The sequence below is a fragment of the Ranitomeya imitator genome, chromosome 2 (assembly GCF_032444005.1).
Source record: "Ranitomeya imitator isolate aRanImi1 chromosome 2, aRanImi1.pri, whole genome shotgun sequence".
Taxonomy (NCBI): domain Eukaryota; kingdom Metazoa; phylum Chordata; class Amphibia; order Anura; family Dendrobatidae; genus Ranitomeya; species Ranitomeya imitator.
The window spans coordinates 564,531,959-564,556,201 of NC_091283.1; the positions used below are offsets into that span (position 1 = coordinate 564,531,959).

Genomic DNA, 24,243 nt, shown 5'->3' on the forward strand with positions numbered 1-24,243 from the left:
TTGTGAAAAAAAGTTAAATGTTAATTTTTATTTAAACATTCCAAAAATTCCTGTGAAGCACCTGAAGGGTTAATAAACTTCTTGAATGTGGTTTTGAGAACCTTGAGGGGTGCAGTTTTTAGAATGGTGTCACACTTGGGTATTTTCTATCATATAGACCCCTCAAAATGACTTCAAATGAGATGTGGTCCCTAAAATAAAATGGTGTTGTAAAAATGAGAAATTGCTGGTCAACTTTTAACCCTTATAACTCCCTAACAAAAAAAATTTTGGTTCCAAAATTGTGCTGATGTAAAGTAGACATGTGGGAAATGTTACTTATTAAGTATTTTGTGTGACATATCTCTGTGATTTAATTGCATAAAAATTCAAAGTTGGAAAGATGCGAAATGTTCAAAATTTTCGCCAAATTTTCGTTTTTTTCACAAATAAACGCAGGTAATATCAAAGAAATTTTACCACTATCATGAAGTACAATATGTCACGAGAAAACAATGTCAGAATCACCGGGATCCATTGAAGCATTCCAGAGTTATAACCTCATAAAGAGACAGTGGTCAGAATTGTAAAAATTGGCCTGGTCCATAACGTGCAAACCACCCTTGGGGGTAAAGGGGTTAAATCACCCCCCTTTCGCCCCATTCAAAATAAATCAATAAAAAAAAAATCGAACCTACACATATTTGGTATCACCGCGTTCAGAATCGCCCGATCTATCAATTAAAAAAAGCATTAACCTGATTGCTAAACGGTGTAGCGAGAAAAAAATTCAAAACGCCAGAATTACGTTTTTTTGGTCACCGCGACATTGAATTAAAATGCAATAACGGGCGATCAAAAGAACGTATCTGCACCAAAATGCTATCATTAAAAACATCATCTCGGCACGCAAAAAATAAGCCCTCAACCGACCCCAGATCACGAAAAATGGAGACGCTACGAGTATCGGAAAATGGCACAATTAATTTTTTTTTTTTTGCAAAGTTTGGAATTTTTTTCACCACTTAGATAAAAAATAACCTAGTCATGTTAGGTGTCTATGAACTCGTAATGACCTGGAGAATCATAATGTCAGGTCAGTTTTAGCATTTAGTGAACCTAGTAAAAAAGCCAAACAAAAAATAAGTGTGGGATTGCACTTTTTTTGCAATTTCACCGCACTTGGCATTTTTTTCCCGGTTTCTAGTACACAACATGGTAAAACCAATGATGTTGTTCAAAAGTACAACTCGTCCTGCAAAAAATAAGCCCTCACATGGCCATATTAACAGAAAAATAAAAAAGTTATGGCTCTGGGAAGGAGGGGAGCGAAAAACGAACACGGAAAAACGGAAAATCCCAAGGTCATGAAGGGGTTAAATTGTACAACTCTCCCACTTTACTAACACCATAGCAACCCCAGACCATCACATTACCTCCACCATGCTTGACAGATGGCGTCAGACACTCTTCCAGCATCTTTTCAGTTGTTCTGCGTCTCACAAATGTTCTTCTTTGTGATCCAAACACCTCAAACTTGGATTCGTCTATTCGTCTGTCCATGACACTTTTTTCCAATCTTCCTCTGACCAATGTCTGTGTTCTTTTGCCCATATTAATAATTTCCTTTTATTAGCCAGTATTATATATGGCTTTTTGTTTGCCACTCTGACCTGCCGGCCAGCATCCTGGAGTCTGCTCTTCACTGTAGACGTTGACACTGGCATTTTGCGTGCACTATTTAATGAAGCTGCCAATTGAGGACCGGTGAGGCATCCATTTCTCAAACTACAGATTCTAATGTACTTGTCTTGTTGCTCAGTTGTGCAGCGGGGTCTCCCACTTCTATTTCTACTCTGGTTAGAGCCTGTTTGGTCTCCTCTGAAGGGAATAGTACACACCGTTGTAGGAAATCTTCAGTTTCTTGGCAATTTCTCGCATGGAATAGCCTTCATTTCTAAGAACAAGAATAGACTGTTAAGTTTCATATGAAAGTTCTTTTTTTCTGGCCATTTTGAGAGTTTAAAGGAACCAACAAATGGAATGCTCCAGATTCTCAACTAGCTCAAAGGAAGGTCGGGTTTATAGGTTCTCTAATCAGCCAAACTGTTTTCAGCTGTGCTAACATACTTGCACAAGGGTTTTCAAGGGTATCCTAACCATGCATTAGCCTTCTTACACAGTTAGCAAACACAAAGTACCATAAGAACACTGGAGTGATGGTTGTTGGAAATGGGCCTCTATACTGTACACCTATGAAGATACTACATTACAAACCAGACGTTTGCAGCTAAAATAGTCATTTACAATATTAACAATGTATAGAGTCTATTTCTGAATCATTTAATGTTAGCTTCATTGGAAAAAACTGTACTTTTCTTTCAAAAATATGGAAATTTCTAAGTGACCCTAAACTTTTGAACAGTAGTGTATATAAACAAGCATGCATACATACATTCATTGATTGTGAGAGGAAACTCGTTGGCAGTATTTTATTAAACTCGGGCATTGAAAATTACAGTATATTGTTGCTCTGCAGGCAGGGAGGAAGGAAGTGGGGAGTGCACCTTTTCTGCCAGCCGGAGATCACTGAAGTGGAAGTAGCATTGACTCTCTGGCAACTGCACATGAACAATCAAAAGCCAATGCGCATAGAAGGGCGGTACACTAAAGTGAAACGTCAGCAATTGTAGTGCACAGGCGTGGGGTTTCTGGACAAAAACTAGACATCACAGGGACACTGATGGAAGGTGAAGCTGATGAAGTGAGGAGACAATGTTATCTTCCAGGCAGTGTCTGCCCCATAGCCTGGAAGAGCTCATTTACATAAAGGGATAAAAGATGGTTTTTATACCAGAAGACACCTGATATGAGGCTTACAGGGAGGACTATTTTCAGCACTCTTTACCCTCTATGCCCAAAAAAGAGGCAGTAAATGCTGGGACATGAAAGCTTTGTTGCCTCCAGAATTGTACAGTAAATGTCATCCAAACAAAATGTCACTTATTTAAATAGTTACCCACCTTTACATGTAGATTCATTTCATATATAAGATGCTGTGAATGGTCACTTTTAGCATGGATTTTATTTTTTATTTATTCTTTTGGGCCTAAATCTCTAAACCGCTCTGAAAAATATGCAATCCCATTGGTTGCTGTGGCCTCTCTTTATGTCTCTATGAATAAGAACCATTATTTATCTTGCACCTCTTTACGTGATGGTTATTTCCATTTTATATAGGTGTATTTGACTAAATACCTACATTGATTACAATTCTCAGCCATAAAAAATATATTCTTTTTCATGGTGAACATTTATGGGCAAGTTCATATACAGGTGCTTCTCACAAAATTAGAATATAATCAAAAAGGTAATTTACCGTATATACTCGAGTATAAGCCGACCCGAGTATAAGCCGACCCCCTAATTTTGCCACAAAAAACTGGGAAAACTTAATGACACGAGTATAAGTCTAGGGTGGAAAATGCATGTCATTTTTTCAGGCAGAGGGCGGCGCGCACTAATCGCATCATCGCGCCCTCTAACCTGAGCATCACTGCAGAGGATGCGGAAGACGCAGCGGTGCCGACGGTGGAAAGGGGATCAGGTGAATATCGAGCACTGAGTTATACTCACCTGCTCCTGGCGCGATCCCTGCATGTCTTTTCACCGGCGCCGCCAGCTTCTTCCTGTAGTGAGCGGTCACATGGTACTGCTCATTAAAGTAATGAATATGCGGCTCCACCCCTATGGGAGTGGAGTCGGGTCCATATTCATTACTGTAATGAGCGGTACCATGTGGCCGCTCACTACAGGAAGAAGCTGCCAGCACCAGGGAAAAGACGTGCAGGGACAGCAGCAGGAGCAGGTGAGTCTTATTACACAGCTCCGCACCCCCTCCCCTGCCGACCCCTGGACATGACTCGACTATAAGCCGAGAGGGTTACTTTCAGCCCAAAAAAGTGGGCTGAAAATCTCGGCTTATACTCGAGTATATACGGAATTTCAGTTCTTCAATACAAAAAGTGAAACTCATATATTATGTAGAGTTATTACAAACAGAGTGATCTATTTCAAGCGTTTTTTTCCGTTAATGTTGATTATGGCTTACAGCCAATGAAAACCCAAAAGTCATTATTTCAGTAAATTAGAATACTTATATATAACACCAGCTTGAAAAAGGATTTTAAAATCTAAAATGTTGGCCTAGTGAAATGTATGTTCAGTAAATGCACTCGGGGCTCCATTTGTATCAATGTGGCGTGGCATGGAGGTGATCAGCCTGTTGCACTGCTGTTATGGAAGCCCAGGTTGCTTTGATAGCAGCCTTCAGCTCGTCTGCATTGTTGGGTCTGGTGTCTCTTATCTTCCTCTTGACAATGCCCCATAGATTCTCTATGTGGTTAAGGTCAGGCAAATTTGCTGCCCAATCAAGCACAGTGATACTGTTGTTTATAAACCAGGAATTGGTACTTTTGGCAGTGTGGAAAGGTGCAAAGTCCTGCTGGAGAATGAAATTTCCATCTCCAAAAAGCTTGTTGGCGGAGGGAATCATGAAGTGCTCTAAAATTTCCTGGTACACCGCTGCGCTGACTTTGGTCTTGATAGAACCCAGGGGACCTACACCAGCAGATGACATGGCTCCCCAAACCATCAATGATTGTGGAAACTTTATACTAGACCTCAAACAGCTTAGATTGTGTGCCTCTCCACTCCCCCTCCAGACTCTGGGACCTTAATTTCTAAATGAAATACAAAATTTACTTTCATCTGAAAGCAACACCTTGAACCACTGAGCAACAGTCCGGTTCCTTTTCTCCTTGGCCCAGGTAAGACGCTTCTGGTGTTGTCTATTGGTCATAAGTGGCTTGATACAAGGAATGTAACACTTGTAGCCCATGTCCTGGATACATCTGTATGTGTTGTCTCTTGAAGCAATGACTCCAGCAGCAGTCCTCTCCTTGTAAATCTCCCCCAAATTTTTGAATGACCTTTTCTTAACAATCCTTTCAAGGCTACGGTTATTCCGGTTGCTTGTGCACCTTTTTCTACCACATTTTTTCCTTCCACTCAACTTACCATTAATATGCTTGGATACTGCACTCTGAACAGCCAGCTTCTTTTGCAATGACCTTTTGTGGCTTACCCTCCTTGTGGAGTGTGTCATTGACTGTCTTTTGGATATCTGTCAAGTCAGCAGTCTTCCCCATGATTGTGGAGTCTACTGAAACAGACTAAGGGACCTTTTTAAACACTTAGGAAGCCTTTTATGGTGTTTTTTGTTAATTATTCTAATTTACAGAGATAATGACTTTTGGGTTTTCATTGGCTATAAGCCATATTCATCAACATTAACAGAAATAAACACTTGAAATAGATCACTCTGTTGTAACGACTGTTTCACTTTTGTATTGAAGAACTGAAATAAATTAACTTTTTGATGTTATTCTAATTTTGTGAGAAGCACTTGTACATAAGAAAATATTAACCAACGCATTTTGAAAGGTATTCCAGACATTAACATTAGCATATATACAGTTGTGCTCAAAAGTTTACATACCCTGGCAGAATTTCTGCTTTTTTGGCCTTTTTTTCAGAGAATATGAATGATAACACCAAAACGTTTTCTCCACTCATGGTTAGTGGTTGGGTGAAGCCATTTATTGTGAAACTACTGTGTTTTCTCTTTTTAAATCATAATGACAACCCAAAACATCCAAACGACCCTGATTAAAAGTTCACATACCCTGGTGATTTTGGCCTGATAACATGCACAGAAGTTGACACAAATGGATTTGAATGGCTACTAAAGATAACATCCTCACCTGTGACCTGTTTGTTTGTAATCAATGTGTGTGCATAAAAGTTAAGTGAGTTTCTGGGATCCACTGACTCTTGCATCTTTAATCCACCTCGTACTGGCTGTCGACCTGAGCTTGACAGCTGCATAGAAATACATCATACTGTCCTGCTCAGGTCAGGAGAGCCGACTGCCAGTCCGGCAGTCTGAGGGTAGTACACTAAACATTGTGCTCTGAGGGAACGGAAACCTAGTTACAGTTCTGGATAAATCTACCCTACTGTGTGTAAGAATAGACTGTGATGAGCATGTCCAATCATTAAAGAAAGACACAAACAAAAAAGTAAGGCTTGCAAAATATTTTATTAGAAATGATAAGAAATGTTAAAGAAGAAATCTATGAGCTGTCTGCACAGCCTGGAAAATGTCCTAGACCCAGATGAAGAGAAGCACATACGCCATTCAATTCTTATAGTACATACTACGTCTACCCCATCAGGTCGAATGCTGCGAGAGCAGAAACTCTACATCAAATCAATGGAGGAAAAAAATACAAACTATATATAGATAGAGTACCAAAAATCTGGATATATACAAAAAAAATCATCTTCATAACATAGCAGTAGTGATATAAAGCACAAAATACTATTGCTTAGGACAGCGAAACACTGTTTAGTGTGTGGTGATTCATTGGGAGAAGGCATGCACTGAGCAGCGTATATACAATGTATATATATATATATCTAACTGTAAAGGAGGTATCAACTTTTACATGTTGCTCACCTCCCTCGGCCTATTAATAATGGATTATCCAGTAGTGGACAACCTCGCTAATCAAATCAAGCATATAAAAAGTTCAAAATAGGTTGTACAAAATTAGAATAGTTTAACTTAACCAGAATCATCGCCCCCCTTTGTCCAAGGGTTGTGTCTTGTATTGCAGCCCAACCCCATTAAAATAAATGTAAGCTGTCCTATTACACACTGTTAATGTGCAAGAGTAACGCTGTTCATAAATAAAAGACAAAATGCTTTTTCTAATCTTTTACAACCCCTTGAATATAAAGGGGTTTTCCATTTTCAGGAAACGTGTGTCCCCATGTGCAGTTTGTAGTAAAAAAATTAACTGTACTTTACTCCCCGTTTGGGGGTTTAGAGCTGCCTCTCTGCTGTTGCTCCCAGTGTTTTTTTTGTCTGGAGTGTTGATACCATGTCGACAGCACTGCAGCTAATCAATGAGGTCAGCACTTTATGCTGTCTACACGGGCAGAGCCACTGAACTCAGTGATGGCCTGCAGCGCTGTTGATGTGTCCACCATTAAAGACAGTAGCAAGCACCATAAGCAGCAATGGAGATTCCGTTTTGGACCCAGGTAGAGCGAGTCAATAACAGTTTGTTTGTGGTTACAAATAACTGTGTCTGGGGACACAACTTTCCTGAGTTATCTCCTTTAATTCTGATATTTGGGCACACAAAACATTTCAAAGTCCTCAACTATAGGAACCACACTTGTTATATATAGTGGATCCATGAATGAGGTAGGCATGGACTGCATCTGCCCCTTATTTGCCATAGATATAATTTGCTCTTGGGTACCAAATTACTATGAAAGCTATATGTTGAGCTGTGAAAGAGAATGAGAAACCCCTTTATCATTTAGCTTGGATTATTTAGTGATCAGTCTTACCCGTCTCCCAATGAAACTTCTGAGGAGTGTGGTGACATCAATGTCATGACATTTATTACTCTAGAAAAAGGACATCGAGCATGTTCCAGTAGACCTAGAGATATTGCACTAGGCATCCAATGTACCAAGGCTCTGTCTGCTGACAGCACTGCGTCGCGGGAAGTATCACTGCATCCAGTAACCGTCTCATTCTAGTTTACCACCATGATATCCCTAAAACCTCACAACACTCTCTATTACACCAGTCTAGGGACATGCATTTCATATTGCTTCAATCAACAGAAGACGCTACATGTTGTATAGTTTCAGCTGCTCCTTCATTTCTCCTTCTGACATCATTCCAAAGGTTTCTTCGTTGCTTTCCATCATCTTAAAGATGGCACCCAGTTGTTCCCTCTGTATCCTGGCAATGAAAACACATGATGTATCTCAAGTTAGGCAGACTAACCATGGGAGAAGGTTCTCACCTGCTGAACCTGCAGAGCTTGCAATCTAACTTTGGCTGGGTGGAATTTTATCACACCTTGGTATAAAAAGGGAAGGCCAATATGGAGTCATGTAAACTGCACAGTTAGTATACTGTATGGCATATGGAACATTTGAGAACAATTTTGGGCTTTGCAAATTTTGGGACACATTAATATCAAGCTGTTGATATTTGTTCTTGGCAATGTGAATTACCTGCTGTTTTACCAACTATAAAAATGGCAAATTCCCTGTTCTAGTCCCATGCAAGCAATTGGAGTCATGAACCTATAATAGGGACTTAAAGAGGACCTTTTGTTAAAAAAAAATTGGGGGGTTTGCTACTAAACTGAATCTGGAACTGTTTTTGTTTTCGTTCTGTGTCCTTCCAGTCCAAAGTTATGACCCTGGTAATAAAGATGTAAATTGTCCCTTCATCCAACTTTGCGTGTAACAAAAAACTTCTAATTGAGCGTTTTGCTTTATCTCCTGTGATGGAGGCCAATCAATACACGTCCATGACCACAGATAAGTTCTGTACTAAATGCCCAGTTGCCTGTTGAAGGGAAATTTTGCACCATTATTACCGATTTGCATAACTTTGGACTGAAGGGGCACAGAAGAAAGATAGAATCAGAAGGGCAACACAGCTTAGAAGAGTTTCATTGGAAAATTGTGAAAGGTCCTCTTTAAATGGGTGACTGGAGTAAAGATGGAATGGCAACCAAGCACATACAAGTTGTAAACACCTCATTACTCCATTCAGTAATAACCGTGAGTTACAACAGCCAGAAGACAGTAGACGATGTAATACATGGGTGGCTATCAAAAATATTTTGACAGATGTTTTTAAAACTTGATTATCCAATATGATTTTATCGCATTTGACACATATCTGTCAACTCATCCCTCTTCCCAGACACCCAAGATGAATATTTTGGATTCATTTCATGTCAGAATCATTGGTGTAAAGCTACAGCCCAGGTATCTCTTGAACATCAATGACCTATTGTCCATGGGCAGTTTCAGATCAAGAAAGCGTGAAGGTCCCATAAGCAACGTTCAGTGCAGTCATGCAGCATTGTACGACGTATAGAGCAGTGTAAATGATTGGCGGTACAGGGGGTGCTGGGGACACGTGGAAACACAAGGCCTTGTCGTAGCGTGTTATGTTCTTTAGAGGGTACTAAGCTTTACAAAGCCCACCTAGCCCATCTCAATTCTATGTAAGCTTCAACGAAGGGGGCTGGCACCGCAATCTGTTCCCTAGTATGCCTTTTAGACATTACGCTAAATATATATGTCAACATAAGGCATTGCTTGCATAGTTTTAAGACAGATATTGCACTTAAAGTTACTTTTCAAGCAGGGATACAATCTAATCCCCTTAAAATGAGTTATGGATGCCAGGCAGTCTTGCAGATTCCCTTAAGCCTTTGTAAATCTTTTCTATATAGTGCTAGGAAATATTACTAGAAGAAAATAAAATGTCATTATTCACAATATACATGTCTCTGTAGAAGACCACGCATTGTGTTTAGGGATCCCATCTTTCTCTCAACTACATAGGATCTGTTATAAAGGTATTTATTTTCCATTTCCCCCGTATTGGTTGCCGTTTTTGGATTGCTGACATTATAGTGTTGGATTGGGCAGATCTGATCCTTTCTGTAAATCTCTTTAGCTGGACTGTAAGGGTAACTTCTTATCATCTTCGGCTCTGTAGAAAAACAAAAACAAAAGGGAATGACTAGATATATGTGACAATCTTTTTAAAAGCAGGGCAGTCTTCCAATATATAAGGCCTCATGCACATGACAGAGCCATGTACCCCAAGATTGCATAGAGGCACACAGAGTCCCTTAAGCTCTATACTTAGGAGTAGTTGGCAGTCAGGGTGCTGCCTTATGGCGCCACAGTACAATGACATGCTACGGTGATGGTCTCACCTAGAAGATATTTTTCCTCTAATGGAAGATAGCTTTGTATGCTATTAACGGCTATTAACTTCAATTGATTTAATTTCCAGTGATCGCTGATAGCAGGCAAATTTTTAAAATGCTATAATAGCCTATATCTATGTCCATTGCTTATAGTTTGATGATTTTATAAAATGTAGGTATAACATCAACCAAGGTTGTAGTAATATCCAACATAGAACACAAAGAACAAATTGGGATTTTGGAGGTGATAAGTGTATGGTGTGTCAATATGATGGTGGGCTCTAGAGATCTGGCACTGTGAGAACTACACTGCTCAAAAAAATAAAGGGAACACTAAAATTCCACATCCTAGATATCACTGAATGAAATATTCCAGTTGTAAATATTTATTCGTTACACAGTGGAATGTGTTGAGAATAATAAAAGATAAAAATGATCAATGTAAATCAAAATTAATATCCTATGGAGGTCTGCATTTGGAATGATACTCAAAATCAAAGTAGAAAATCAAATTACAGGCTGATCCAACTTCAGTGAAAATGCCTCAAGACAAGGAAATGATGCTCAGTAGTGTGTGTGTTGTTGTCCCCACAACACTTGGACATGTTCCTGCTGAGGTGGCGGATGTTCCTGGACAGTCTGTGGTGCAACATGGCGTTGGTGGATGGACAAGACTGATGTCCCAGATGTGCTTGGTTGAATTCAGGTCTGGAGAATGGGCAGACCCATTCCAGTCGCACTGTTTCTAATCGTCGTTTAAATTTTTTCATTTTCTAAATCAATAGCACAACTCCAGCTCAACCTCAAGCTATATATCTCAAACAACAGCTCTATCATTGAAAGTTTGAGCTGTAATAGAAACAATTGCTCTACACTTAAAGGGCATCTCTCAGTAGGATGAACTGTCCTAAGCCATCTATATGGGCATGTAGGTCATTGGAAGCTGAATAAAATGATACCATAATATCTGCGATTCTATATCTTATTCCAAAGAAATCCATGTTTTTCTTAATATGTAAATGAGCTGTTAAGATGTTTGGACTGGACACAGATCTCCTGGAGAATCTGCCTCCAGAGCTTATTATAAATGAAAGGGGGTGTTATCAGTGTGAGACATGTAAAGCATTAGAGCAGACTGTCAGTCTTTACATATCTCACACTCGTAATGCCCACTTTCATTTATAATAAACCCTGGATCCAGATTCTCAGGGAGAGCCGTGTCCCACTCACAGGTCATAACGGCTCATTTACATATTAAGAAAAACATAGATTTCTCTGCAATGGGACATGGGATCACAGCTATCAAGGTACCATTTTATTCAGCTTTCAATTACCTACATGTCCATATAGACAACTTAGGGGAGTTGATCCTACTGACAGATGCCCTTTAAGTGTAGAGCAATCATTTCTATTACTACTCAAACTTTCAATTCTAGAGCTGTTGTGAGAGATATAGATCTTTATGTTAAGCTGGAGTTGTACTGTTGATTTAGGAAATGAAAAAATGTAAATGACGGTTACTTGTTGTTCAATCATCATCAGTCTCTAATAGCTACGGACGGAGCGGAGCTCTGCCCAATGCTGTTAACCTGTTAAATGCCACAGTGGCATTTACAGCATGTGGCACGGGTGCGCTCTGTTCCATGCTTCCTTGGCCTTCCCACCTCTGCAATGCAATCGTAGGATGCCGATACAATGATGTTGCAGTATATAGTGTAGGTGATCAGATGATCAAAGGTTCTAGACCCCTAAGGGTACTGCAATTAAATTTTTAAATTATATTAAAATATATTACATAACTTAAAAAAACATAAAAATTTTAATCACACCAGCTTTTTCCACATTAAAAATAAAGATAATAAAAAAAATGAGAGTATTTAGAATCACCACGTCTGTAAAAGTCTGATCTATCAAAAAACTGAGTAACCTGATCGGTAAAATACGTAAATAACAAAAATCTGAACAACAGAATTTCTGAAAAAAAAGCAATAATATTCAATCAAAACATTGTACCAACCCATAAGTCTTCTCTATAAAAACACGAGCTCAAGGAAAGAAAAAAAAACAATCGCAACACAGCTCCATTGAAAGAAAAAATAAAACATCATGCGAAATAGCGACAAAATCAACAATTTTGTTTTGCTATTTAAATAAAAAAAATAAATGAAAATTTGGTATCACTGTAATTGCACTGACCTGGAGAATCGTATTACCAGGTGACTTTTACCAAACAATGGATGCTTTAAAAATAACACCTAAAAACAATTATTGAAATGTGGTTGTTTTGTTTTTTTAAATCTTACCACACTTGGAAATTTTTCCTGTACATCACATGGTAAAATTTACTTCAAAAGTTTAACTTGCTCACACTATGAGGGGTCATCACAACAGAGACCCTAATCAGATGACAATAAAACAACCCTTATCTAAGAACTGGCCCAATATTTATGGACATAACTGTTTATCACTCAAGGTAATTCTGCTTCATGTCACCTGTCTTATCCATGGTTTTTCCTTTTTTTTCTGTGCTATGTTGTGCATAAATATGTGATTCTTCAGAATTTCTTTTAGTCTCTACCTTACAGTGGCGTAGGAAATGGGGTGCGGGGGGGGCGGGCCGCCCCGGGCGGCACAATGCGGGGGGCGGCTATCAGCGTGGCTGCGCGCACTCATTCTCTGCTCCTTCCTCCCAGCATTATGAGGACTGGAGCAGAGCGCTGGCAGTGCGCGCGGCCGTGCAGAGTTGCTGGCTGCAGTGTAGCAGGGGCACACAGTCACACACGCTGTGACTCACCCCCGCACCTGCAGTCAGCAGCAGAAGCTCCGATCCCGCCCCTCCAGCAGCGTCACAGCTCTCACAATGTGAAGAGCCATGGAGGGGCGGGGCTAAATGTCGGGGGCGGAGCCACGGACAAGCAGGAAGAAGAGGCAGAAGGAAATATGAAAATCAGAGCGGGAGACAGAAAAGATGTGAGAACAGAGACAGAAAACAACAGAGAGGCAAGACACAGGTGAGAAGTATATATATATGTATGTATATATATATATATATATATTACATCATTGTCTAAGGGTCACACTTCCGTCTTTCTCTCTGTCCTTCTGTCTTTCTTTCTTTCACGGATATTCATTGGTCGCGGCCTCTGTCTGTCGTCGCTGATTGGTCTCGGCAGCTGCCTGTCATGGCTGCCGCGACCAATCAGCGACGGGCACAGTCCGATTAGTCCCTCCGCTGCAGTCAGTGCCCGGCGCCTGCTCTATACTCCCCACAATCAGCGCCCGCTCCATAATCCCCTCCAGTCACCACTCACACAGGGTTAATAGCAGCGGTAACGGGCCGCAGTGTAACGCACTCCGTTACCGCTGCTATTAACCCTGTGTGTCCCCAACTATTTACTATTGATGCTGCCTATGCAGCATCAATAGTAAAAATATGTCATGTTAACCCCTTCCCGACCTTTGACGCATACGCTGCGTCATGAAAGTCGGTGCCATTCCGACCCATGACGCAGCATATGCGTCATGGAAAGATCGCGTCCCTGCAGGCCGGGTGAAAGGGTTAACTCCCATTTCACCCGATCTGCAGGGACAGGGGGAGTGGTAGTTTAGCCCAGGGGGGGTGGCTTCACCCCCTCGTGGCTACGATCGCTCTGATTGGCTGTTGAAAGTGAAACTGCCAATCAGAGCGATTTGTAATATTTCACCTAAAAAACTGGTGAAATATTACAATCCAGCCATGGCCGATGCTGCAATATCATCGGCCATGGCTGGAAACACTTATGTGCACCCACCCCACCCCTCCTATCGCCCCCCCAGCCCCCCGATCTGTGGTCCGCTCCCCTCCGTCCTGTGCTCCGCTCCCCCGTCCTCCTGTCCGCTTCCCCGTGCACCAATCACACCCCCTGTGCTGCAATCAAACCCCCCCGCACTCCGATCCCCCCCCCGCACACAGCGACCCCCCCCCCGTGCTCCGATCCACCCCCCCCGCACAGCGATCCCTCACCCCGTGCTCCAATCCTTCCCCGTGCTCCAATCCTCCCTCCCGTGTTCCGATCCACCCCCCCCCATGATCCGATCCACCCCCCCGTGCTCCGACGCCCCCCCCGTGCCCTGATCTCCCCCCCCTTATACTTACCTGGCCGCCCGAGGTCCGTCCGTCTTCTTTCCTGGGCACCGCCATCTTCCAAAATGGCGGGCGCATGTGCAGTGCGCCCGCCGAATCTGCCGGCCGGCAGATTCGTTCCAGAGTGAATTTTGATCACTGAGATATAACCTATCTCAGTGATCAAAATAAAAAAAATAGTAAATGACCCCCCCCTTTGTCACCCCCATAGATAGGGACAATAAAAAAAATAAAGAATTTTTTTTTTTTCCACTAAGGTTGGGGTAAGAACTAGGGTTAGGGTTAGGGGTAGGGTTAGGGGTAGGGTTAGGGGTAGGGGTAGGGTTAGGGCTAGGGTTAGGGGTAGGGGTAGGGTTAGGGCTAGGGTTAGGGGTAGGGCTAGGGTTAGGGTTTCGGTATGTGCACACGTATTCTGGTCCTATGCGGATTTTTCCGCAGCGGATTTGATAAATCCACAGTGCTAAACCGCTGCCGATTTATCGTGGATTTACCGCGGTTTTTCTGCGCATTTCACTGCGGTTTTACAACTGCGATTTTCTATTGGAGCAGTTCTAAAACCGCTGCGGAATCCGCAGAAAGAAGTGACATGCTGCGGAATGTAAACCGCTGCGTTTCCGTGCAGTTTTTCCGCAGCATGTGCACAGCGATTTTTGGTTCCCATAGGTTCACATTGAACTGTAAACTCATGGGAAACTGCTGCGGATCCGCAGCGTTTTCCGCAGCGTGTGCACGTACCTTTAGAATTAGGCTATGTGCACACGGTGCGGATTGGCCGCTGCGGATCCGCAGCAGTGTTCCATCGGGTTTACAGTACCATGTAAACATATGGAAAACCAAATCCGCTGTGCCCATGGTGCAGAAAATACCGCGCGGGAACGCTGCGTTGTATTTTCCGCAGCATGCCAATTCTTTGTGCGGATTCCGCAGCGTTTTACACCTTTTCCTCAATAGGAATCCACAGGTGAAATCCGCACAAAAAACACTGGAAATCCACGGTAAATCCACAGGTAAAACGCAGTGCCTTTTACCCGCGGATTTTTCAAAAATGATGCTGAAAAATCTCATACGAATCCGCAACGTGGGCACATAGCCTTAGGGTTGGGTTGGAATTAGGGTTGTGGTTAGGGTTAGGGGTGTGTTGGGGTTAGGGTTGTGGTTAGGGGTGTGTTGGGGTTAGGGTTGTGATTAGGGTTACGGCTACAGTTGGGATAAGGGTTAGGGGTGTGTTGGAGGTAGAATTGAGGGGTTTCCACTGTTTAGGCACTTCAGGGGGTCTCCAAACGCAACATGGCGCCACCATTGATTCCAGCCAATCTTGTATTCAAAAATTCAAATGGTGCTCCCTCACTTCCGAACCCCGACGTGTGCCCAAACAGTGGTTTACCCTCACATATGGGGTACCAGCATACTCAGGACAAACTGCGCAACAATTACTGGGGTCCAATTTCTCCTGTTACCCTTGAGAAAATAAAAAATTGCTTGCTAAAACATCATTTTTGAGGAAAGAAAAATGATTTTTTATTTTCACGGCTCTGCGTTGTAAACGTCTGTGAAGCACTTGGGGGTTCAAAGTGCTCACCACATATCTAGATAAGTTCCTTGGGGGGGTCTAGTTTCCAAAATGGGGTCACTTGTGGGGGGTTTCTACTGTTTAGGCACACCAGGGGCTCTGCAAACGCAACGTGACGCCCGCAGACCATTCCATCAAAGTCTGCATTTCAAAAGTCACTACTTCCCTTCTGAGCCCCCACGTGTGCCCAAACAGTGGTTTACCCCCACACATGGGGCATCAGCGTACTCAGGAGAAACTGGACAACAACTTTTGTGGTCCAATTTCTCCTGTAACCCTTGGGAAAATAAAAAATTCTGGGCTAAAAAATTATTTTTGAGGAAAGAAAACGTATTTATTATTTTCACGGCTCTGCGTTATAAACTTCTGTAAAGCACTTGGGGTTTGAAAGTGCTCACCACACATCTAGATAAGTTCCTTTGGGGGTCTAGTTTCCAAAATGGGGTCACTTGTGGGGGGTTTCTACTGTTTAGGCACACCAGGGGCTCTGCAAACGCAATGTGACGCCCGCAGACCATTCCATCAAAGTCTGCATTTCAAAAGTCACTACTTCCCTTCTGAGCCCCCACGTGTGCCCAAACAGTGGTTTACCCCCACACATGGGGTATCAGCGTACTCAGGAGAAACTGGACAACAACTTTTGTGGTCCAATTTCTCCTGTAACCCTTGGGAAAATAAAAAATTCTGGGCTAAAAAATTATTTTTGAGGAAAGAAAACGTATTTATTATTTTCACTGCTCTGTGTTATGAACTTCTGTGAAGCACTTGGGGGTTCAAAGTGCTCACCTCACATCTAGATAAGTTCCTTTCGGGGTCTAGTTTTCAAAATGGGGTCACTTGTGGGGGGTTTCTACTGTTTAGCCACATCAGGGGCTCTGCAAACGCAACGTGACGCCCGCAGAGCATTCCATCAAAGTCTGCATTTCAAAACGTCACTACTTCACTTCCGAGCCCCAGCATGTGCCTAAACAGTGGTTTACCCCCACATATGGGGTATCAGCGTACTCAGGAGAAACTGGACAACAACTTTTGGGGTCAAATTTCTCCTGTTACCCTTGGGAAAATAAAAAATTGCGGGCTAAAATTCATTTTTGAGAAAATAAATTTTTTTTTTTATTTTCATGGCTCTGCGTTATAAACTTCTGTGAAGCACTTGAGGGTTCAAAGTGCTCACTACACATCTAGATTAGTTCCTTTGGGGGTCTAGTTTCCAAAATGGGGTAATTTGTGGGGGATCTCCAATGTTTAGGCACACAGGGGCTCTCCAAACGTGACATGGTGTCCGCTAATGATTGGAGATAATTTTCCATTTAAAAAGCCAAATGGCGTGCCTTCCCTTCTGAGCCCTGCCGTGCGCCCAAACAGTGGTTTACCCCCACATATGGGGTATCTGCATACTCAGGACAAACTGGACAACAACATTTGTGGTCCAATTTCTCCTATTACCATTGGCAAAATAGGAAATTCCAGGCTAAAAAATCATTTTTGAGAAAAGAAAAATTATTTTTTATTTTCATGGCTCTGCATTATAAACTTCTGTGAAGCACCTGGGGGTTTAAAGTGCTCAGTATGCATCTAGATAAGTTCCTTGGGGGGTCTAGTTTCCAAAATGGGGTCACTTGTGGGGGAGCTCCATTGCATAGGCACACAGGGGCTCTCCAAATGCGACATGGTGTCCGCTAACAATTGGAGCTAATTTTCCATTCAAAAAGTTAAAAGGCGCGCCTTCCCTTCCGAGCCCTGCCGTGTGCCCAAACAGTGGTTTACCCCCACATATGAGGTATCGGCGTACTCGGGAGAAATTGCTCAACAAATTTTAGGATCCATTTTATCCTATTGCCCATGTGAAAATGAAAAAATTGAGGCGAAAATATATTTTTTGTGAAAAAAAAGTACTTTTTCATTTTTACGGATCAATTTGTGAAGCACCTGAGCGTTTAAAGTGCTCACTAGGCATCTAGATAAGTTCCTTGGGGGGTCCAGTTTCCAAAATGGGGTCACTTGTGGGGGAGCTCCAATGTTTAAGCACACAGGGTCTCTCCAAACGCGACATGGTGTCCGCTATCGATGGAGATAATTTTTCATTCAAAAAGTCAAATGGCGCTCCTTCCCTTCCGAGCCTTACCATGTGCCCAAACAGTGGTTTACCCCCACATGTGAAGTATCAGTGTACTCAGGAGAAATTGCCAAACAAATTTTAGGATCCATTTTATCCTGTTGTCCATGTGAAAATGAAAAAATTGAGGCTAAAAGAATTTTTTTGTGAAAAAAAAGTACTTTTTCATTTTTACGGATCAATTTGTGAAGCACCTGGGGGTTTAAAGGGCTCACTATGCATCTAGATAAGTTCCTTGGGGCGTCTAGTTTCCAAAATGGGGTCACTTGTGGGGGAGCTCCAATTTTTAGGCACACGGGGGCTCTCCAAATGTGACATGGTGTCCGCTAAAGAGTGCAGCCAATTTTTCATTCAAAAAGTCAAATGGCGCTCCTTCCCTTCCAAGCCCTGCCGTGCGCCCAAACAGTGGTTTACCCCCACATATGAGGTATCAGCGTACTCAGGACAAATTGGACAACAACGTACGTGGTTCAGTTTCTCCTTTTACCATTGGGAAAATAAAAAAATTGTTGCTGAAAAATCATTTTTGTGACTAAAAAGTTAAATGTTCATTTTTTCCTTCCATGTTGCTTCTGCTGCTGTGAAGCACCTGAAGGGTTAATAAACTTCTTGAATGTGGTTTTGTGCACCTTGAGGGGTGCAGTTTTTAGAATGGTGTCACTTTTGGGTATTTTCAGCCATATAGACCCCTCAAACTGACTTCAAATGTGAGGTGGTCCCTAAAAAAAATGGTTTTGTAAATTTCGTTGTAAAAATGAGAAATCGCTGGTCAAATTTTAACCCTTATAACTTCCTAGCAAAAAAAAATTTTGTTTCCAAAATTGTGCTGATGTAAAGTAGACGTGTGGGAAATGTTATTTATTAACTATTTTGTGTCACATAACTCTCTGGTTTAACAGAATAAAAATTCAAAATGTGAAAATTGCGAAATTTTCAAAATTTTCGCCAAATTTCCGTTTTTATCACAAATAAACACAGAATTTATTGACCTAAATTTACCACTAACATGAAGCCCAATATGTCACGAAAAAACAATCTCAGAACCGCTAGGATCCATTGAAGCGTTCCTGAGTTATTACCTCATGAAGGGACACTGGTCAGAATTGCAAAAAACGGCAAGGTCTTTAAGGTCAAAATAGGCTGGGTCATGAAGGGGTTAAAAATAATAAAAAAATGAAAAAACCTGCTATACTCACCCTCCATCGCCTTTCCCGCTCCTCGCAACGCTCCAGTGCCCGCTCCATGCAAGCGGCAGCTTCCGGTGCCAAGGATGGTATGTGAGAAGGACCTGCCATGACGTCACGGTCATGTGACCGCAACGTCATCACAGGTCCTGCGCTCATACCAACCCTGGGACTGGAAGCTGCCTCGTGCGATACAGGGCCAGAATTCATCGGAGGGTGAGTATATGTTTATTTTTTATTTTAAGTCTGTATACTACGTGGCTCTGTGCTGTATACTCCATCACTGGGCAATATACTACGTGGCTGGGCAATATACTACGTGACTGGGCAATATACTCCGTGGCTGGGCAATATACTACGTGGCTGGGCAATATACTACGTGGCTGGGCAATATGCTACGTGGGCTGTGCAATATACTACATGGCTGTGTTATATACTACGTGGCTGGGCAATATGCTACGTGGGCTGTGCAATATACTACATGGCTGTGTTATATACTACGTGGCTGTGTTATATGCTATGTGGGCTGTGCAATATACTACTTGGCTGTGTTATATACTATGTGGCTGTGCTATACGCTATGTGGGCTGTGTTATATACTGCGTGGGCTGTGTTATACACTACGTGACTGTGCTATATGCTACGTGGGCTGTGTTATATGCTATGTGGCTATGCTATATTTCTCTGCTGTATCTGCATCATGAATCATGCTATGTGTTAAAGGGGGGGCCCACTGAGACTCTTTCGCCCGGGGCCCTCTAAAACCGCGGCCGGCGCTGCAGCTGTTTAACGCTATTGACGTGCGGGCCCGCGGCCGTACGTCAATAGTTAACAACAGCCACCAGCCATTTGGAGGCTGGCAGCTGAAGTCGGCCGCAGCGCACACGTCGACGGCTTCTGACATCATTGTCAGTCGCCGGCGAGTGCACGCTTCAGCTGCGTGGAGAGAGCAGGAGCGTGGTCAGGTAAGCAGAACTTGTTTTTTTTTTTGCAGACCCGATCATGTGTGTTGTCCTATTTTTGGTAACCTTTGTGTGTATTGAGCCGAGGTGGGGGGGGGGGGGCAAACTCGGGAGCAGCCCCGGGTGGCAAAAGCTCTAGCTACGCCCCTGCTACCTTATGAAGAGACCTGTGTAGTCTCGAAAGCTTGCAATTTGTTACCATCTTTTCAGTTAGCCATTAAAAGGTATCAACCACTGAGGACTCTAAATTCTAAATATTTTTCTATCTACTGGATAACACGGTACCAAGATATATATCCTTCCTGTATCAAAATGGAGCATACCAGAATGTACCGCATCTTTATGGAACTAAAACCACTTCTGAAGAAACGTGCACAAATGGACAGCGACATTTTTTTCCTAAATGCAAAAAGGAGAATCTAATTCCCAAAGGACTCTGGATTACAAACCCAATTCTTCATACCTACAATACCCATTATGCACAAAACCTGTGTCACAGGACTTCTGAGAGATTAAGGAATCATCTTTTGCATGTCTGCTAAAGCATAAAGAGTAAAGTCCAAGGGCAATTTGAATCTCTGAGGAAAACACTTACAGAAGACACAGAGCAAAAATTACAACAATACTACAACAAACTACGGACCTTTCTGATTCATAACAAGGAAAAGAAACTACACAAATTGCGCCTCAATTCAGGACTCTATGTAAACAGATACAAAACAAAGCCAAAACCTGACAACTTGGACAACCACTCCATTCCAGACACAAAAGCATCAAACTGTGTCATTAATCTCTCAGTTTATAAACCCAACAAAGTGGAGCTGGCCGTGCTTTCCAGAGGACTCTCATTTTGTCCTACTAAGGCCCTGGATAAAACTGAACTCTGCAGTGATATGGAACATTTTTTCAAGAGACTGCGCCTGAGGGAATATTTCAATGATATAGAAGATTCAGAACCCACCTGGACTGAAGTAAAAGGGATCCTAACAACAAAGAAGAGGTGAGACTGGACACCTCCACCTGGACGCAACCCTCATTTGGATAACTATATAGACTCCTTCAGACATTTGATAAAAATCCACCATCATAGATACTAACAGGAGACAAGCATCCAACATCAGTGCCCAGGAGAGAAAGGCCATACAGTCTATGAAAACCAACAAAGAAATCATCATCAAACCTGCTGACAAGGGTGGTGCAATAGTCATGATGAACACATCAGACTATATGAGGGAAGCAAACAGACAACTTATGGACACACACTACTACAAAAAATTGCAGTCGGATCCTACACAGGACTATTACAAGGAACTAAACAAGTTGGTATCTTGTCTGCCCGACGAATTCATAAGAGCCAATGACCTGATACCAGAGAGTCCAAGAACAGGGACATTCTACATGCTTTCCAAAATCCACAAATCTGGAAATCCAGGAAGACCAATTATTTAATGTGTGGTCACCCTTACTGAGCAGGTATCTGGATGGGTAGAGGGTATTCTTAAACCCCTGGTAAAGGATACACCCAGCTTCATTCAGGACACAACTGACCTATTGAATAAACTATCAGCAATAGGTCCTCTACCAGAAGGAACCATCCTGGCCACCATGGATGTGGAATCTGTGTACTCCAATATCCCACACCAGGATGGATTAAATGCCTGCAAATTCTTCCTGGAAAACACAGGGACTGATGCAAATTCTGTGGTGAAACTTATAAAATTCATCCTCACCCACAATTACTTTGAATTTAACAAGAAGATCTATATACAGGAGACTGGCACAGCAATGGGAAGTAAAATAGCCCCACAGTATGCAAATCTTTTCATGGCCAAGCTTGAAAGCGACTTTTTGTCCTCATGTCCCATCAGGCCTCTGGCGTACTACCTCTACATTGATGACATTTTAATCATCTGGACAGAGTCTGAGCCACAGCTAAAGACGTTCCATGAACGGTTTAATCAATTTCATCCTACCATCAACTTGACACTCAACTACTCCTGCACTGAAATTAACTTTTTGGACACCATCATTAAGCTGCAGAACAATAAAATAGAGACATCCCTGTATCAGAAGCCAATCGACCGTCCAACATACCTTAAATGGGACAGTTTCCATCCAAAACACATAAAAAACTCTATTGTCTACAGCCAAGCTATCAGATGCAATCGTATATGTTCCAACCCAATGGATAGGGATGAACACCTTGGTCGCCTCAGAAAGACCTTTTTGAATCAGGGCTACCATCCAAGAACAATTGAAAACCAGATCACAAGAGCCACCAGAATATCAAGGAATCACCTGCTACATTACAAAGCTAAAGAAGAAAATAACTGGGTACCTCTAGTTGTCACCTACAATTCAAATCTGGAGGTGCTAAGGGGAGCTGCATGGAAATTACAACCTTTACTACAAAAAGATGCCTGCTTACAATCCATATTTCCAGACCCCCCACTACTGTGTTTTAGGCAGCCCCCAAATCTAAGAAGCATCATTGTCAAGAGCTCCCTGTCCTCTCTGTTATGATCTGGTGATTAAGGAGCGACATGCGTCTAGCTCTGAGCAGGTGGCAACTATACTGACCGCAGTCCCTAAGCTCAACACAACACTAGAAGTAGCCGTGGAATGCTCCTAACTCTGCCTAGGCATCTCGTCACAGCCTAAGAGCTAACTACCCCTAAAGATAGAAGCAGGAAAACTATCTTGCCTCAGAGAAAATCCCCAAAGGATAGATTAGCCCCCCACAAATAATGACTGTGAGAGGAGAAGGAAATGACATACGTAGTATGAAACAAGATTTAGCACAGGAGGCCACTTCTAGCTAGATAGAAAATAGTACAGGACAGAACGCTGTGCGGTCAGTAATAAAAACTAGAAAAAGTCCACCGCAGAGAAATGCAAAAATCTCCACACCTGACTAAAGGTGTGGAGGGCAAACTCTGCTGCCCAGAGCTTCCAGCTTAGCTGAATAGATCCATACTGAAAAGCTGGACAAAAGAACAAAAACAAAGAAAGTGCTGAACAACAAAGTCCACAACAAGAGAACCGCAAAAGGACAAGCAAGGACTTAGCTTTGATGAACTGGTCAGAGTGTCAGGAAAGTCCTAAGAGCAATGACTCCAGGCAGGAACAATTGACAACTGGCATTGAATGAGGGATAAGGCCAGACTAATATAGCCGAGCCAGAAAGACGATCAGTGAAAACAGCTGCTGAAGCTAAATCCAAGAAGCAGCCATACCACTCAAAACCACAGGAGGGAGCCAAAGAGCAGAACTCACAAAAATGCTACTTACAACCACCGGAGGGAGCCCAAGAGCAGAATTCACAACACCTCTCCAACAGCTGCAGGTACCTTTCCTTGCAATCAGAAAAAATGTAAAACCTGTCCATTTATAATGACCACGGACAAGATAAAGATCCTCAATTCACATCAGGACTACAAGATACCAGGTACTTTCAGCTGCATCACTTCTAATGTGGTATACCTAATTATTTGTACTAAATGTCCAACTGGGGGTCTGTATGTGGGGGAGACAGGGCAAAAGCTTAGAACAAGAATGAATTCTCACCGCCACACAATAAGAGAAAAAAGAATGGATCTACCTGTGGCAATACATTTTTGTCTCCCAAATCATAACATTATGGACATGAAATTATTTGTGTTAAAAGGTAGCTTCAAATCTGAGAGAGACAGAAGAGTCTGGGAATATAAACTGATGACGACCTTTGACAGTCTTAATGCAGGAATGAATGTGTCGCACGGATTTATGTCTTTTTACATCAACTAAGGAACTTGCCCCTCAGACTATGAGGGGTCATCACAACAGAGATCCTAAGTAGAGGACAATAAAACAACCCTTATCTAAGATCTGGCCCAATATTTATGGACATAACTGTTTATCACTCATGGCAATTCTGCTTCATGTCACCTGTCTTATCCATGGTTTTTCCTTTTTTTTCTGTGCTATGTTGTGCATAAATATGTGATTCTGCAGAATTTCTTTTAGTCTTCGCCTGATGAAGAGGCCTGTGTAGTCTCGAAAGCTTGCAATTTGTTACCATCTTTTCAGTTAGCCATTAAAAGGTATCAACCACTGAGGACTCTCAATTCTAAATATTTTTCTAAGTTAGTTTCTTAATTTTTCTAATGAAATTGAAAAATGTCCTTCTGAAATGTGCCACTGCTCTATGATCTATGGTGCAAAAATATGCTTAGGAGATTTTCAAATCATTGGTTTCTTGTTTTCTTTACATTTTACACTACGTCCCAACTTTTTTGGAATTGGGGTTATACAATGAACACGTATGTTTGTCTATTTAGTAACAGAGGTTATAATCACAAGCTGACAATGGCTTCATGATTTCAGCTCTGTAACGTCAAGTGATCATCGGATCTCGGCAAAGAATCAGGTTAC

General features: G+C 42.1%; 1 protein-coding gene across 3 annotated transcripts in view; it reads right to left on the reverse strand.

The window, feature by feature from the left end:
- Nucleotides 1–6,123: 6,123 nt before the first annotated feature.
- The window catches only part of MXRA7 (matrix remodeling associated 7), a 78,002-nt gene continuing 59,882 nt past the window's right edge, over nucleotides 6,124–24,243 (reverse strand). For 2 of the 3 annotated variants that reach the window (XM_069752102.1, XM_069752104.1), the window contains one exon: nucleotides 6,124–9,652. In XM_069752102.1, coding sequence (XP_069608203.1) covers nucleotides 9,613–9,652 — 40 coding nt within the window. In that variant the 3' untranslated portion in view covers nucleotides 6,124–9,612. The remainder of the gene's footprint in view (nucleotides 9,653–24,243) is intronic. The other variant, XM_069752101.1, reaches the window with a different exon arrangement.